General features: G+C 49.9%; 1 protein-coding gene across 1 annotated transcript; it reads left to right on the forward strand.

The window, feature by feature from the left end:
- Positions 1-20: 20 nt before the first annotated feature.
- On the forward strand, positions 21-10,376 carry MRPL21 (mitochondrial ribosomal protein L21). Its single transcript, XM_079307951.1, has 7 exons — positions 21-119; positions 855-915; positions 2,077-2,162; positions 4,298-4,461; positions 6,050-6,102; positions 9,596-9,699; positions 10,155-10,376. Exons 1-7 carry the CDS (start codon positions 83-85, stop codon positions 10,217-10,219), a joined length of 570 nt encoding a protein of 189 aa, XP_079164077.1. The 5' UTR covers positions 21-82; the 3' UTR covers positions 10,220-10,376.
- Positions 10,377-14,620: the final 4,244 nt, after the last annotated feature.

Here is a 14,620-nt window from a genome sequence, read left to right on the forward strand (position 1 = left end):
GCGCAGGCCCCGCCCACTCCCCCCTCACGCGCCCCTCAGGCCCCGCCCCCCGCGGTTCCGCGTCCGGCGCGAGGTCACCGCCATGGCGGCGGCGGCGGCGCGAGCGCGGCGCGCGGGAGGTGAGGGGGAGCCGGGAGCCGGGAAACGGGAAACGGGAAACGGGAAACGGGGAGGAACGGAGAGAAAGGAAGAAGGAAGGGAGGAGCTCTGCCTGCTGCTGGGAAAGGTGGGAGGAATGGAAGGAAGATGCTCTACATGCTGCTGGAAAGTGGGGAAGGATGGAGAGGAAGGAGCTCTGACTGCTGCAAAGGAGGAAAGAAAGAATGAAGGGAGATCCTCTGCCAGCTGCTGGATGGAAGGAGGGAAGGAATGAGGCGGACAGAAGGTCACTGCTGCCTCCTGGCCTCTCTGTATCCCTGCCCTGCAGGATGAGCCCGGGAGCTCCTCCCTGGGCAGAGTGGAAGGGATCCAGGTCTTTCCCAGCATCAGCCTTGGAGCAGCCCAAAAGCTGGGGAATGTTACCAAAAAGGAGAATCAGCTTTACACGGTTATTTTAACCTTGGCATAAACCCTTCAGCAAAATCCAAGGGATGGGAGGGAGTAGGGACTTCATCAGTCTCCTCCTTCCCAGGCTGGGAAGGGGCTGTGGGGGTGGTGGAGTCCCCATCCCTGGAAGTGTCCCAGGAATTCCTGGATGCGCCTCTCAGTGCTCTGGCCGGGGTGACAATGTGGCCACCAGTCACAGGTTGGACTCGATGCTCTGGGAGGGATTTTCCATTCTGAATGATTCTGGAATTTTGCAAAAGCCCAGGAGCTGCTGCCTGTGTTTAATTCCCTTTTTTCCTCCCTTTCAGCCTCCCTGCTTTCGGCTGTGGTCCGGCACCGGAGTTCCCAGAGCTCATCCCCACAGCCAGGGTAATGCCACACCTGTCACTCAGCACTTTGCCTCTTCCCCTGGAATGCTGGCCTGCTTCAGCAGGGTGGGGAGGGCAGCTGGATTTCCTCTGGGAAGGAAACTTGGATGCCCCTTGGTCACTCTGTCCCTTCCCAATGATTTAGACTCTGCTTACCTTCAGTCACTTTTCCCAGAAGGATGCTTTCCTTCTTTTTTTTTAAATTTTTATCCCATCCCTGGGTATGTTGAGGGCTTGGTTGAACAGGGCTTGGAGCAACCTGGTCTGGTGGAAATTATCCCTGCCTTGGGTTGGGGCTGGATGAGCTTTAACATCCCTTCCAAGGCAAACCATTCTGGAATTCTGTGATAACTCTTCAGGCTTTGCTTTTCCTGGCACTTTGGAACCTCTTGTGCCTTTATTCCATTCCATCTGCCAGGATCTCCTGCAGGACTGAGCTGCTGCTGGCTCTGACCAGGAGGGGACACTGCAGGAGCAGAGAAATCCTGCTGGGGCGAATAGCAGGATGTACTGATCCCTCTTCCTGCTCATCCTCAAGGATCAGAGATCCTTGGATCTCTGCCTGGGTGATGGAGCACTCAAAGTCCTCACCAAACCCTGTGAGGCCTCAGTGCCTGTGCTCATGTACTCACAGGTACCTGCAGTTCCTGTTAAATCAAAGCTCTTTGGGATGTTTGACATGGGGTTACAGAGTAAATAAATCATTGCAAAGGATTTTGAGTCAGTTTTGCTTTTTTCCACTACATCTCTCGTTTATTCCTGAATATTTTATGGATTTGGTGCATCCTGTGTTGCTTAGGCAAAGTATGGATTTCTGCATCCAGGAAAACCTGAACTGCACATCCCAACGAGTGGGATGGTATTTGCTTTTTATTTTGGGATGGTATTTACAAAATCTACTGAATTTTCAGATTTCAGAAACCATGTCCTTTGTGTTCATCTCATGGAGTTTTCCAAATCTCCCTCCTGTTTATATCTAAGAGTGGTTTTGTGCTATTGTAGATTCTTGCCTAGATGTTAGTTGTAATCTGATGCCTTTTGGTTGAGTGTTTGTGAGTAATATCCATTTCTCCTCCATCTCCTTTTTCCTTCTTTCCTCTCCCTGTTTTCCACCCTTGGCAGTATCTGTTTGCTGCAGTGAATTTTACCTTGTCCCTCACAGACTTGTTGCCAAAACTTCCTTGACTTCACCTCCATGGCCTGAAGTGAAACTTCCAGATCCAGCGGAAGAAGCCAAGTATCATGCAGGTAAAAATCTCAAATCTGGTCTTCCAGCATTGCCTCAAGGCCTGATTGGAAGTTTGTGTTCTACACTTAATTTTCTTTTTTTTTTTTCATTTCTCACGTATTTTATTAGCGTTGCTAAAATTGTGCTCTACCTGCTCTCCAGGTTTGGGAGATTTGGGTACAAAATGATTTTTCCCTTAGTTTATGGCAGCTTGTCACAATCCCAGAGGAACCTTACCTGATGTGATGAGTGGCAGGACACATTATATTGAAAAAATTAAAGCATGGGGAAGCATTTTGGCCAGGAGAAATTAGTTTTTTTCCATTCACTGGCTAAATCAAAGCCAGCAGGAGCAGTTGGATGGTGGGCACATGGAGAGCTGGTGTATTTTGGTGCATAAAACAGAACATCCAGCCAGCAGGAGCAGTTGGATGGTGGGCACAGGACAGACCTGCAGAGGTGGGACACAGTGTAACAGAACATTGGTGCTTGTGTCCCTGTCCCCTCAGCTTGTCAGGACTGCTGGGTGAGAGGAAAGAATCAAGGTGGGCATCAGGAGGAATTTCTTCTTGGAAGGGGCTGCCCAGGGGGGTGTTGGAGTCCCCATCCCTGGGGGTGTCCAAGGAATGACTGGACATGGCACTCAGTGCTCTGGGCTGGGTGACAAGGTTGACAAGAAGAGCTCAGCTCACCTTCCTGCAGATCTCCCCCATCCCTGGAGTGTCTGAGTGTGTCCCTAAGTGAGGGATGAGCTTTGGAGAGAGCCTCCTGCTCCACATCTCCTCCTGGGCTGTTTTGATCCTGCTTTTTGTCCCCTCCGTGCTCCTAGGATCGCTCAAGTGACAGATGGGTGCCTGCCCCTGTGTGTGAAATAACCCAGCAGTGAACCACAAACTGCTCCTGTAGGGAGCAGGGTCCCATCCTGCTCCCATCCCATTCCCTCCTGCTGCTGCTGAGCATTGCCTCGTTATCTCCTGGCTGTGCTTATCCAAAGGGAACAGCAGCGGGAGCGTTTCAGTTCTGCCTCCTGTCTCCCGCTGGCCGTGGAAACAGCCCCGGATATTTTAGGATGGGTCTCTCCACATGGTGCTGAGATCCAAGCCAGCAATCACTTGATGTTTCCTGGCACTGGAGGTGTTGGAAGAGTTATCAACAGCTCTTTGTCCTGGTGGGAACTGCAGCAGCTTCTGCCCTGCAAATAATTTGTGTCCCTACCTCTACCTTTAAGTTTGTATCCTAGGGCTTGAAGCTTGGACCTTATCCGAGCATTCCTGTAAGGATTGGGTTGGGTTTGCCTGGCTGCTGGATTCCTGTCTGTCCCAAAGGGATGTTCTGTTTGCATTCCAAGAAAAAAAAATACCCCAAAAATGATCGAGCCACTTTTTAGGACAACGAGGAAAATGTGTTTTTCTGAGCAGTTTGGGAGGGTGGGAAGCTGCTCTTTGGCAGTGGGATGGTGTCAGGGAGCAGCACCTTTTGGTGTTCCCATAAAAACTGGGGTTGGATTCAGTGCCCAGGAAGCTGATCACAGGGAGTGGAGTTTGTCCATGTGCAGGCCTGGCCTCTGGGATCTGTCCTGTTCCTGGCACCACTCTGCATGCACATGGTTTTTCTGGGAAAGAGCGAGGAGGGACAGGTCCCTCTTGTTCTTGGAAAGTTCTCGGGCCAGGTTTTGCCATTTGCTGGAAGCTTCTTCCCTGGTATTTTGCCAAGCTCTTCCCAATGTTCCTGTGTGCGTTAGGCACCACTCAGACTCCTGGGCTGTCTGCATCTGACTTGGAAATGGAGGGAATTTCCTCCAAACACAGGATGCATGGACAAGAGCTCTTTTCTGGAATGCTTTATATCCAAGTACAGTGTATTTTGAGATGCCTGAGGAATGGGCTGAGAGTCAGCAGTGTAGAGAAGCTGCACAGTGTATACAAGATGTTTACTTATGTGTGGCTTTGCCAGCACCTAAAATACAAATAAATCATTAATTTTAAGAAGGGGAGGCTCACACGTCTGGGAAGCAACACTGCTGTTGGTCCTTGCTTAAAGATTCCCAGGAGATAAGAGTGCTGGGGGGAGAGCAGGGTGGCTGGGTGAGTTTTCCCAGCCCTTCCCAGCTCTCTGGGTGTGCTGCCCTGATCCCTGGCCTGCTGTTTGCCCTTAGAGGTGGTGCAGAAGGTGAACGGGCTGATCTCTGCGGGGCGCTACGGGCGGCTCTTCGCCGTCGTCCACTTTGCCAGCAAACAGTGGAAAATCACCAGTGAAGACCTCATCATGATGGACAATGTCCTGGAGGCTGAGTGTGGAGACCGAATCCGGATGGAAAAGGTGAAAAAACCAGAGCAGGTTCCCTGCAAACGTTCCTGGAGGCAAAACCCATCACCAGTTTTGACATCGCATCCCAAAGCACCCCTGGGGGTCTCCCACCTTCATTCCAGCCCTTTGCTTTGTTCCAGTTCCCTTAGTTTTGTTCCAGTTTCAGATATTACTGTGATTTCTGTTCAACAAGGCTGGAGTGAGTCTTGCCAGACTCTGTGGGGAGACAGATTTTTGTTGTCCTAACTCTTTCCAAAAAAAGAAAATGACAGTTGTTTTTTCCAGAGCCGGCAGCGAAAGCCTGTGTTTGCCTTGAGACTCCAGCACCCCGGATCACAGAATCATTTAGGCTGGAAAAGACCTCAAAGATCATCAAGTCCAACCTCTTAATTCCTTGCAGGTCTCCCAGAGGGACTGTAAACTCCTCAGGGCTCTGCAAGATCCTTATCATGCTGGGCTGGGTGGAGGCAGAGGGATGGGGCACAGAGGGGAGAATTGCCAAGATCCAATTAATATCTTTATCCTCAGCCTTGGACAACCAGTGGGGACTTGCAGAGGCTCATTAATCCAGGCTGAAGGGAAATATTATGGATTGGGGTTCTGTTGGCTTCACCTTCGTGTTGGTTGTTAGAGCTAAGAGAGCAATTAAGGAGAGCTGTGGGGTTTTTGTGCTTGTCCATTGCTTTTGGAGCAGCTTTTTAGGGATGTCCTCAGCTGTGTCCCACGTCCCTGTGTCCAGCAGAGAGGAGGGATTTCTGTGCTGTAGCCAGCAAAGTTCTAGATGGGAGTGAAGGAGAAAATTTTCCTGAACACCAGAGCCCTCCAGGGTTTGGTTTTTTCCTGTCTGAAACAAAAACCAGGACTCCTCATGACCATTTCTGTGTGGTTTTTAAGTGCTGCCAGAGGATTTGTGAGGCAACCCTGGGAGAAGTGGCTCTGGATGTGGCACTTGGAACATGGTTTAGAGAAGATTATGGTAGTGCTGGCTTTGGTGGTTGGACCATGACCTTGAAGGTCTTTTCCAAACTCAGTGATTTCAGTGAAATGCAGCCCATTCCTCCTGTATCCTCTCTTATCCTGCCTGTTCCTATGGATGTGTCTGAAATGCCCCAAAACAGCAGGGGCTGGTGAACCTCCAATGTTCATTTCTTTGTTTCCTATCTTGAGCCCTTACAGAGGAGAATGAGGGAATTGTTTCTCTGCTGGCATTTGTAGCAATTGCTGTAAAATTCAGAATGGTTTAGGAGCTGCCATTTGTCCAGATCCCACACGAGGCAGATTATTCTTCTTCCCTGATTGGTTTCCATATTTTTTTTTCTTTTTAATTGCTGCTGGTAAGCCAGGACAGAGAGGTTCAGTGTGTTCTGATCATACAGACAGATACTTCTGCAGTCTGTTTTAGTGGGATGAGCTCTCTGGAAGAGTGATGGCCCTGTCTGCAGCCTGTTAGCAGCTTTCCCCACTACCCCTCCAGTTAGTGTCAGGTTTGAAATGTGGTTTGAAGCAGTTTGACTCCTTTATGGCTGTAGAATTTGAAAGGTCTTGTTTGCATTTCTGCCAGGGCAATGAGCAGTGATTTGTGCCTGATTTATTTCCCCAGGTTTTGCTGGTTGGTGCTGATGACTTCACACTCATTGGAAGGCCGCTGCTGGGGTAAGATGCTTCATAAAGGAATTACAATGACATTTTTGTTCTTAATTGTGGCCTCAGGGCTCTGCAGTCCCTGAAACTGGGATTTATCAGCAGTAACTTTGATCCCAGCCCCGTGGCTTTTGAAAGAATCACCAATAAAACACCTCATCAGCCTCTGGTGACTCTCCCCCACCCCAGTTCACCTCAGCTGGATCTTTTCCTCCTTGCACAAACTAGTAGGATATGTTGATCTTCAGCATCTCTACCCTCTTACCCTGATTTTGGTGGTAGTCATCTTAAAATAAGCCAGAAATCCTTTTCCTTAGTCGCCTGAATTGGGTTTTTAGCCCCTTTCCTTTTGCAATTATATTAGTCCAGCAAGCCTTAACCCTAATTTCAGTGTTCCTAATTTTTCCCTTAATCACATAATCCAGCAGTCACTGAACTTGGGAGAAGTTTATCCCTTGGCACTGCCTCCATTCCAATGCTGTAGGACTTGCTGTACAGAACCCCTGGTTCCTCAGCCTTTTCCTTCCCAAAAGGAAGAGGGGTGTGGACCAGGTTAGGGTTAAGTGATGGTATTTAGGAGTTATTTACATATTTAGTAGTAGTGGTGGTATTCAGGAGTATTTATAATATAATTTATAACATTGTAGTAGTATTTATAATATTTATAATATTATTATAGTATTTATAATATTATTATAGTATTTATATTTATTTGGTGGTAGTATTTAGAAGTATTTAGAAGTATTTATAATACTGCTGGTGGTATTTAGGAGTTATTTGTGCAGTGATAACATGGCTTGAGTGGTACCTGCCTCGGGTCCCTGTGTTAAATTTTGGGAGCTGCCAGTCCTTGTTACAGCACTGGAGGTGGATCAGGAATAACAGATCATCAGGATTCTATGAGTTACTGCCAGACATTGCCCTTGGGGAAGGTTTTAGGAGGGGAAATCTCATTTTTAGGACTAGAAAGAGGCTTTTAGTTTTGGGATGTGCTACATCTGGCAGGTGAGAAGCAACTTCCTTCCCCAGGTGATCCAGGGGCCCTGGAGTGGCTCTTTGCAGCTCTTTGTGCTGGATCTGGCACAGGGATAGCCAGGAGCTCCAGGACAGGAGGAGAACCAGCTGCTGGCTCCTGCAGGTGCTTTGGGAGTCTTGGCAGCTTGAGGCTGCACATCTGGCCTGGCCTCCAGGGCCTTTGGCTGAAGGGAATCAGTGGGAGGAGGAAGAGGCTGGCCAGGAAGGATGAGGCTGAGGGGAGATGCCATCACCCTCTGGGCTGCAGGGAAATCACCCAAATCCCAGCTCTGTGATACGGGATGGGGAAGAGGAGGGGGAAGGGAAAAGGGTGTCACCAGCAAGGTGCACTGCAGTTCCCTCACACAGCCCCCTAAGCCACAGGCATTTTGGGGAGAAGAGAAGAGGCTGGATGAGAGCAGAGGCAGTTCTGTGTTCCTGTTGTTGTATAAATAAACACCAGTGAGTGCTCACAGCCCCAGACGCTTCAGAGGAGCCGCTTCCTGTCGGCTCCCAAACGTGTCCTGTTTGGGACAGCTGGTCCCAAACCTCTCATACCTCCCAGAGTGACACTTCTTTCAATCCTAAAACACCACATCTCCATGCTGGAGGCTATTCTGGGAGCTTCTGGCTGGCTCCTGCTCTGGAATCCGTGTTTGTCCAAGTCACTGCCAGCCCCGCTGGCACAAGGGCTGGAGCCCGTGTTAGGCACGAGTGGAGGGAAAGTTTGGCTTATTTCTAGACAAAATCGAGCTGATGGGAGTTTTCCCTCTAGGAAACCTCTCTGTTTCTCCTGCTACCTGCCCCTTTTTGCAGTGGAAGCACCAAAGGCTTTGGAGCTGTTCTGACAGCTGGGTTGGGAATCAGTCCTGCGAGGAGCAGTGGAGTTATGACCTCCAAGAGTTATGATCCTGTGGGCTTGGAGCTTGCCTGGCTCTTTTTCTCTGCCTCTTGACAGCACCTTTCAGCCCAGCTCAGATCCATGAGGTTCCAGCTTGAGTTTTTCTCACCTCCTGCAAAAATCCAATCCGTGGAGCATTTTGCTGCTGAAGGCAGCAGGCTCAGCTGTGTCGGGCTCTGGGAAATGTGTGACCCCCTTCTTATTTTTATGGACATTCCAGTCATACCTAAAACGTTTGATAGAGATTTTTATTTTTTTCCTTGGGTTCTGTTTTGCTGAGAACTTGTCCTGCCCACAAGTTCTTCTCCAGCAAGTTGGTTTCTGTTGTGCCTCAGCCTCTTGCCAGCAGTTCCTAGAGCTGAGTCCCACAGAGAGCTCACCAGGGCCTTGAATCCAGGAAGTTTACTCCCAAATTAGTGGTAAACCACGTCTGGAGTGCAGTTTGCTTTCTGGTTTCTCCCTCAGGGTTGCAGGATTTGTGTGTGGTTCAGTGGTGCTGGGATGTTGGGGTCACACCATGGTCTCTTAAAATCTGAATTATTTTATAACAGTTTTCTTCTGGGCTGGTCACTAACTGCAGATAAATCAGCTTCCTCCAATCTCTGATTCAATCACACCCCCAGGGTGGATTTTAAGAGATAGTGGCTGTCTGAAGCCTTTGGCCTCCCAGTGACCTTGCTGGAACAATTTCAGCTGGATGGGTTTCCCCCTCTGCCCCCCTCAAGTGCAGACAGAGCCGTTTGTCAGCAGAATGGTCTTTAAATGTCTTCCTGTGGCAAACTTAACGAGCTTTTAATGGAATTCTGCAGTGCTGTGCATGGAAGAGCAGCTCCTCCTCCTTCCCTGTGGCTGCTGACTAAAACTCCCTTGTCCAAATCTCCTGTCTGGATCTTGCCCGGGGGCTCTCACCTTCTGAGACCCTTGAAGCATATCAAGGTTGATTACAGTTGTTCTAGCAAAACTCAGTTCCTGTAATTTTCCCAAAAACTTTGTTCCCACAGCAGCAGTTTATAGCAAGCCTTGCTAAATGCTGTCTGCAGTGGAAATATGCTTATGGTTCATTAAAACAATTAATTAAAAAATTATTGGGGAAGTTACAGCATTTCCAACAAGGTGAGATTTTCTTCCAGCTGTCTGTGATGGTTTAGAGGAGGAGGAAGGACTCCTGTGGGGAGCAGGATGGGAGGAGGAAGGATTTCATGGTGACCAGGAGCAGGGATGGGCTCCTCCTGTGCCAAAACCAAAGCATGAGATCACCTGGAGGTGCCAGGGGAATTTATCCTGCAAGTTCCTGCAGGTGCCTGTCTCTCCTGCTTGCTGTTCTCTCCTGCCTGCTGTGGTGGAATGATCTCACCCCTCACATGGCAGGGAGCTGTGACCTGTCACATCTCCTGATCCAGGTACAGCACCTGGAGGCTTCTGGCTGTGCCTGGGCAGGTGCCCTGCTCCCCTCTGTAATTCCCAGGGTCTGGCTCTGTCAGGCAGCATGTGTTGTTATTGTTATCCCTTTGTCTCTTCTCCCAGATACCTGCTGCCCAGGAGTAGGACATAAATAACTAAATCCTGATGCTTCTAACACTCATTTTTAAGGAAGGAGCTGGTCCGTGTGGAGGCCACAGTGATTGAGAAGACGGAGTCATGGCCCAAAGTCAACATGCGCTTCTGGAGGAGGCACAACTACCAGAGGAAGAAAAGTAAGAGAGAAAGGACATTTCCTTCCCTGCTGGGTGTGGGAGGGGAGGTATCCCAGCACAAGGACCTGAGCAAGGGGCTTGTTTTAATACCAGGATTTAATATTCCTTCAGTGTTCCTGGGCAGGAAGGCAATCCCAAGTCTCTTCCCAAAGCCTTAAACACTGGATTTGTCATCACAGCTCCCAGCAAGCCCCAACAGGGTCCTGCACAGGTTTTGGTTGCCAAATGACTCTTCCTTCTCTGAGAAAAGGAAGAATTATGGCTATTGTAATATGGGATGGGTGGTAAAGCCTTGACCAGGCTGCCCCAGTGCCACTCTGGGACCTGCTGTCCTTGGCATCCCCATGGAATGCTGCTGTCTGCCAGCTCAGCCTTCCAGGAGCCCTGGCATGAGGTAGGCACCCTATTTATGCTGTCACCTGATTTTTTTCCCCCACATTTTCCTTCTTTTTCAGTCATTGCAAACCCCCAGACCGTCCTCAGGATCAACACCATTGAAATCTACCCCTGCTTGTCCTGACTGGGCTGGGCATGTGCCTGGGAATCATTGTTGCTACAGGCAATTGTGGAAATAAAATTGCCTCAGCACTGGGAAGTTCTGGACTTGTTGCTGTGGTGGGAAATGGAAATCTCTATGTGCTTTCTTTTTCATATAATGAAATATTTTTTAAACTGTTGCTTGGGCCTTGCTGGTGTTTATTTGCCCTGAGTTTTAAACCACCCAGGATCCATTGCTGGCTGTCCAGCCTTTTCATGCCTCATGGATCTTTTTGGCTCTACACCTCTCTGAACTTTTGGAATTCAGGAATTCTGGGCATGTAATTCCTGGCATTGTGTGGCTCCAGGGAATATCCTGGGGTACAGCATGGCTCTCACTCTGTGGGACTGAAGAGAGCAGTGAAACCAGGTGACTGCAGGGTCTCAAATCTACTCCCAGGTTATGCCAAAGGGTCCTTCTTAACACTCAGCACTGGGAAGTGGAGCTGAAAACTTCCCCTCCCGAGTAAATTGTGTGTGTGCAACACCATCAAAATGAGACTCTGGTGGCTCAGGAGGGATTTTTGTGCCTGTTTCAGAGTTGAGCTTCGACCTGCTGAGTGTATTCCATGTCTAGATCCTGGCCTTTTCCCTCTTCTGTGGCTGCACGTTGAGTGCTGTCCTTTCCTGAGCAGCACATGCAGGACCAGGTGGATCCAGCTGAGGTCTGCTGGTGTTTCTAGGATGGATATCCACCAGGAGGAAAGTTTCCTGGAGTTTCTTGTGCTGTGAGGTTCTTAGCAGCCATCATGAGGAGGGATAACTGGCCCTGCTCACCTTTTCACTTTCCCAGGGAGTACCTTGCTTCAAATTGGAAGTAAAACCACCTTTGGGTGTCCTTTGCACTCCCACCATGGCTCCTCCTGGGAAAGGTTGCCACAACCCTGTGCTGAGGGGGATGGGAGTTTTTTCCATCTGAAGCTGGCCCTGGCTGTCCAGTCTCACAATTCCTCTGGGAAATCATTTCAGGTGCCCCTGTGGTGGCTGTGGCTGCGTCTCACCTTCAGCTGGAGAAGGATCCAGGTGTGCCAGGGTCGAGCTGGTTCTTCAGCCACTGGAGACAGCTGGACCTGCAGGGGTGGACTCAGCCCTTCCCATTTCAGATCCTCTGGCACAAATAGCCCTTGGGAATACTGTTCTTTCCCTGCTGCTGAGGTTGAACACCCAGGTTTTAGCAGCTGGTGGAACGTGGAAGGCAGGGACAGCTTGGATCGTCACATCCTTGTTCCCAGCCTCTTCCAAACTGAAAGGGTGGGGAGGCCCTTCCAAAAATCATCTCCCACCTCTTCCCCTTCTCCCAGAGGTGGCTGCAGTTCCATGCTGGGACCAGCAGACCCCAGCAGCAGGCAGTGTGCTGTGGGCTGGCACAGGGATGTCTCCGGATGCAGGCTGTTCCCGGTCCGCAGCGGAAGCAGCGTTGCCAGCCGAAGGAATTGGACTGGAAACCCTCAGTCCCTCTGTGCTGGAGTGCTGGGGCTAAGAAACAGCATGTCTTGGCTTTAAGGGGATGTAGCAGGAATGTTCTGTCCTTCCCAAATAGGAAGAAACACTTGGAAATAACACGAGGTTCAGGGCTCAGCAGTACGGAGGGCAGAGGCTGCTGTGGAGTCAAAGGAAAAGCAAAGGGCTTAAGGTCTGGAAGTCTGATCCCCCAAAAAGCCCTTGGGAATGTAGCTCTGCTCCAAGTGAGATACTACACAAAATTAGGGTGGTTTCACAGCATTTTGGGGGCACAACAGTTCAGGAAGGGAAAATCCAACCAGTATCAGGAAGTTTTTGGTTTGAAAAGTTTATAATGCAAAATAGGAAGGTTTTGTTGGAATTACTTCTTTGGACCGAGGTAAAAAGGGATTATTTCAGTGTTTTCTTCAGGAGAATTTAAATCAAAAGCTTTCTGTTCCAAGTGGAAGCAGGAATGCCCAGCTCTCAGGGATGAAGTCAGAGGTCTCCACAGGGCTTCATGTGATCCTTGTCACCCCTCCTGGTGCTAAATAGCACTGAAACAGCTCAAGAGCAGGAATTTCTCAACAAAACAGGTTTGGGATTCTTTTTTTTCCTTAAATACCGATTCATAGTGGAAATTCATCTGCCAGGACAAAACAGATCCGGGTGGAATTTGAGATTCTTTGCCCAGATCTGAAGATCCACGTGGGTCAGATGAGAAGCAGGCCTGGGCTCTGGCCACCGCTGTGGCGTCTGTCCCCCCCGGGAGGGAGGCTGGAGAGCCGGAGCAGAGGGCATGTGCTGGGAATTGGGAGTGAATTCCAGCGCTGATCCCTGCCCGCTGGCCACAAAGCCGCTGCCTGTGCTGCTCCTGCTGTGCTTTCCAAGAATGCCAGCAGGGCTCCGGGGCTGCAGGACAACTGGCTCCACAGCCCTGACATTTCCCATCATAAGGAAGCGTTGTTTTCTTGCCAGCTGCTAGGTTTGCTCAGGAATAGCTGGCAGGAATGGCTCGGGAGGTGCCCTTGCTGCTCTGGCAGCTCCCCATGGCATCCCTGTTTTGGGCAGGAACACCAAGCAGATCCCTGGCCCTGATTTTCTCCAGGTGTGTGTACCCCAAGATGCCTCCTTGTCCTTCCCTCTCCAGGAGACGTTGCATCCCTAATTTCTGTGAGCCCAGCTCTGACCTCCCTCCTCTGCCCTTTCAAGAGTGGCCCATGGCACCAGAATTTCTTTGTGGGTCCTGTTTTTTCCCTCCCCCTTAGCTCCAGCTGCTTTTAGGAGCTGTTTTGGAGCGAGGTTTCCATCATTTCAGAGGCTGGTGCTGTTCCAAACCCCTCCAGTGCTCTGGATATTGAAGCTTCAAGGGCTTGCACTTGTGTTTCACATAAAATTCTTGTGATTGCAGGTTCACACAGGATCACTTTTTGTACTTTTTGCAGCATTTCTGGAAGTTTAAGTTACTTCCAGGGTGGGATTTGTCTTACTTCCCTCAGCCCAGTTCCCTGTGTTCTAAAATCAGCTTCCCAAGCAAAGCCATTCCCGCAGCGGGAAGCTTCCTGCTGTGAGGAGCTGTTTGTGGATTCTGATGGAGCCTGACAGACGGGGTCTGTGGCAGTGTCCTCCTTCCCAGCAGCCAGCTCCTGCAGGAAAACACAGTGCAGGACACTCTCTGTGGAGCCCACGGGGCAGCAGAGGGATTTAGCAGCTCTGTCAGGATATTCGGATCACGCGCTCTGCCAGCCCGTGAGCTGCCAGCGTTTATCCAGTGGCAAAGCAGCTCGGAAAGCTCTTGGGACGTGTTGTTCAGGCCCTGGGGTGGGAGGGAAATGCTGTTAATTTGCCCCTTCCCTGTGTTTTTTATCCCTCTCAGCTTTGGGAAGGAGCCTTTTGAGCTCTGACGTGGAGCCAGATTTGTTTTCTCAGCGTGATCCAGCCGCGTGTCGGAATCCGCTTCAGCAGCAGGCAGGAACAGGACATCAGGAAACTGTTGGTTGAATTTCTGTTGCACTAGAAGTTTTATTATCTCCTGTGACCTAAAAATCAGCCTTTTATTAGGAAAAAAAAAAAAGGGAATGTGTTCCCAGTGGGTCCATGTTGATGCAAATCCCACACGAAGAAGTCCGGCTGTGGCCGGCACGCCTGGACATGGGGCCTTTCATCTGTTTTCCCTCTCCCTATTTATAGCAAATGGAGAAGCAACTGGGATCTGTGTCCCTGTGCCTTTTTCCTGGATGTGAATGCAGAGGTTTCAAAGCAGGATTGGTGTCAGAAGGAACGGAGTGAATCAAGGAAGGTGAGGGGCCAAAGGCTGGGAGGACTCTTGGGCGTGCTGGGTTTGCTGCAGCAACCCAAAGAATGTTTATGGACAGGGCAGTGTGGCTTTGGTTATGTCCTTGGAGAGCATTCCCTGATGGAGCTGCACATGGCAATGTCTGTGAGTGGCAATTAAATGTGGTGAGCTGGAATAGGGTTTGAGCCCTTCAAATGGAGGCTCAGGAGAGGAGCTAAATCTTGGGGAGCCACAGTTTGAGATACCTCAATCATTTTTGAACTGGAGTTGGCTCCTGCATGGATCTGCTGGCGTTCCATGCCTTTGGATCATCTCATGCAAAGAAAAGGGACTGGTGTTATTTTATCTTCCTTTCCTAAGTAAAAACCACCATTGCCTAGTTTCAAAAGCCTCAGAGTTCAGTTTCTGGGCAGAGCTGATGATCCAGTAGGGAAATGCTTTGGACCATGGAATGGGATACCCCCTGATCTGAGGCTATGGCCTGAGGGGATTTGGCTCTGCTTTAGGCCAGCTTTTCATTTCAGCTGATTTTCTGTTTTTAGGCAATCTGTGATTCATGGGAGCCCCTGGCTCGGTTCCCAGAGCAGACTCCATGTCTTGAAGGACTGGCAAGTATGGAATAGCCTGGCCACAAATATTTCAGCAGGA

This window comes from Erithacus rubecula (assembly GCF_903797595.1).
Source record: "Erithacus rubecula genome assembly, chromosome: 6".
Classification (NCBI taxonomy): Eukaryota; Metazoa; Chordata; class Aves; order Passeriformes; family Muscicapidae; genus Erithacus; species Erithacus rubecula.

Excerpts from the sequence above, each read along its gene's own strand:
- MRPL21 (XM_079307951.1), top strand. The coding sequence starts at position 83 with ATGGCGGCGGCGGCGGCGCGAGCGCGGCGCGCGGGAG. Across the intron at positions 120-854 it reads GCGAGCGCGGCGCGCGGGAG|CCTCCCTGCTTTCGGCTGTG; the intron begins GTGAGGGGGAGC and ends CCTCCCTTTCAG. Across the intron at positions 4,462-6,049 it reads ACCGAATCCGGATGGAAAAG|GTTTTGCTGGTTGGTGCTGA; the intron begins GTGAAAAAACCA and ends TTATTTCCCCAG.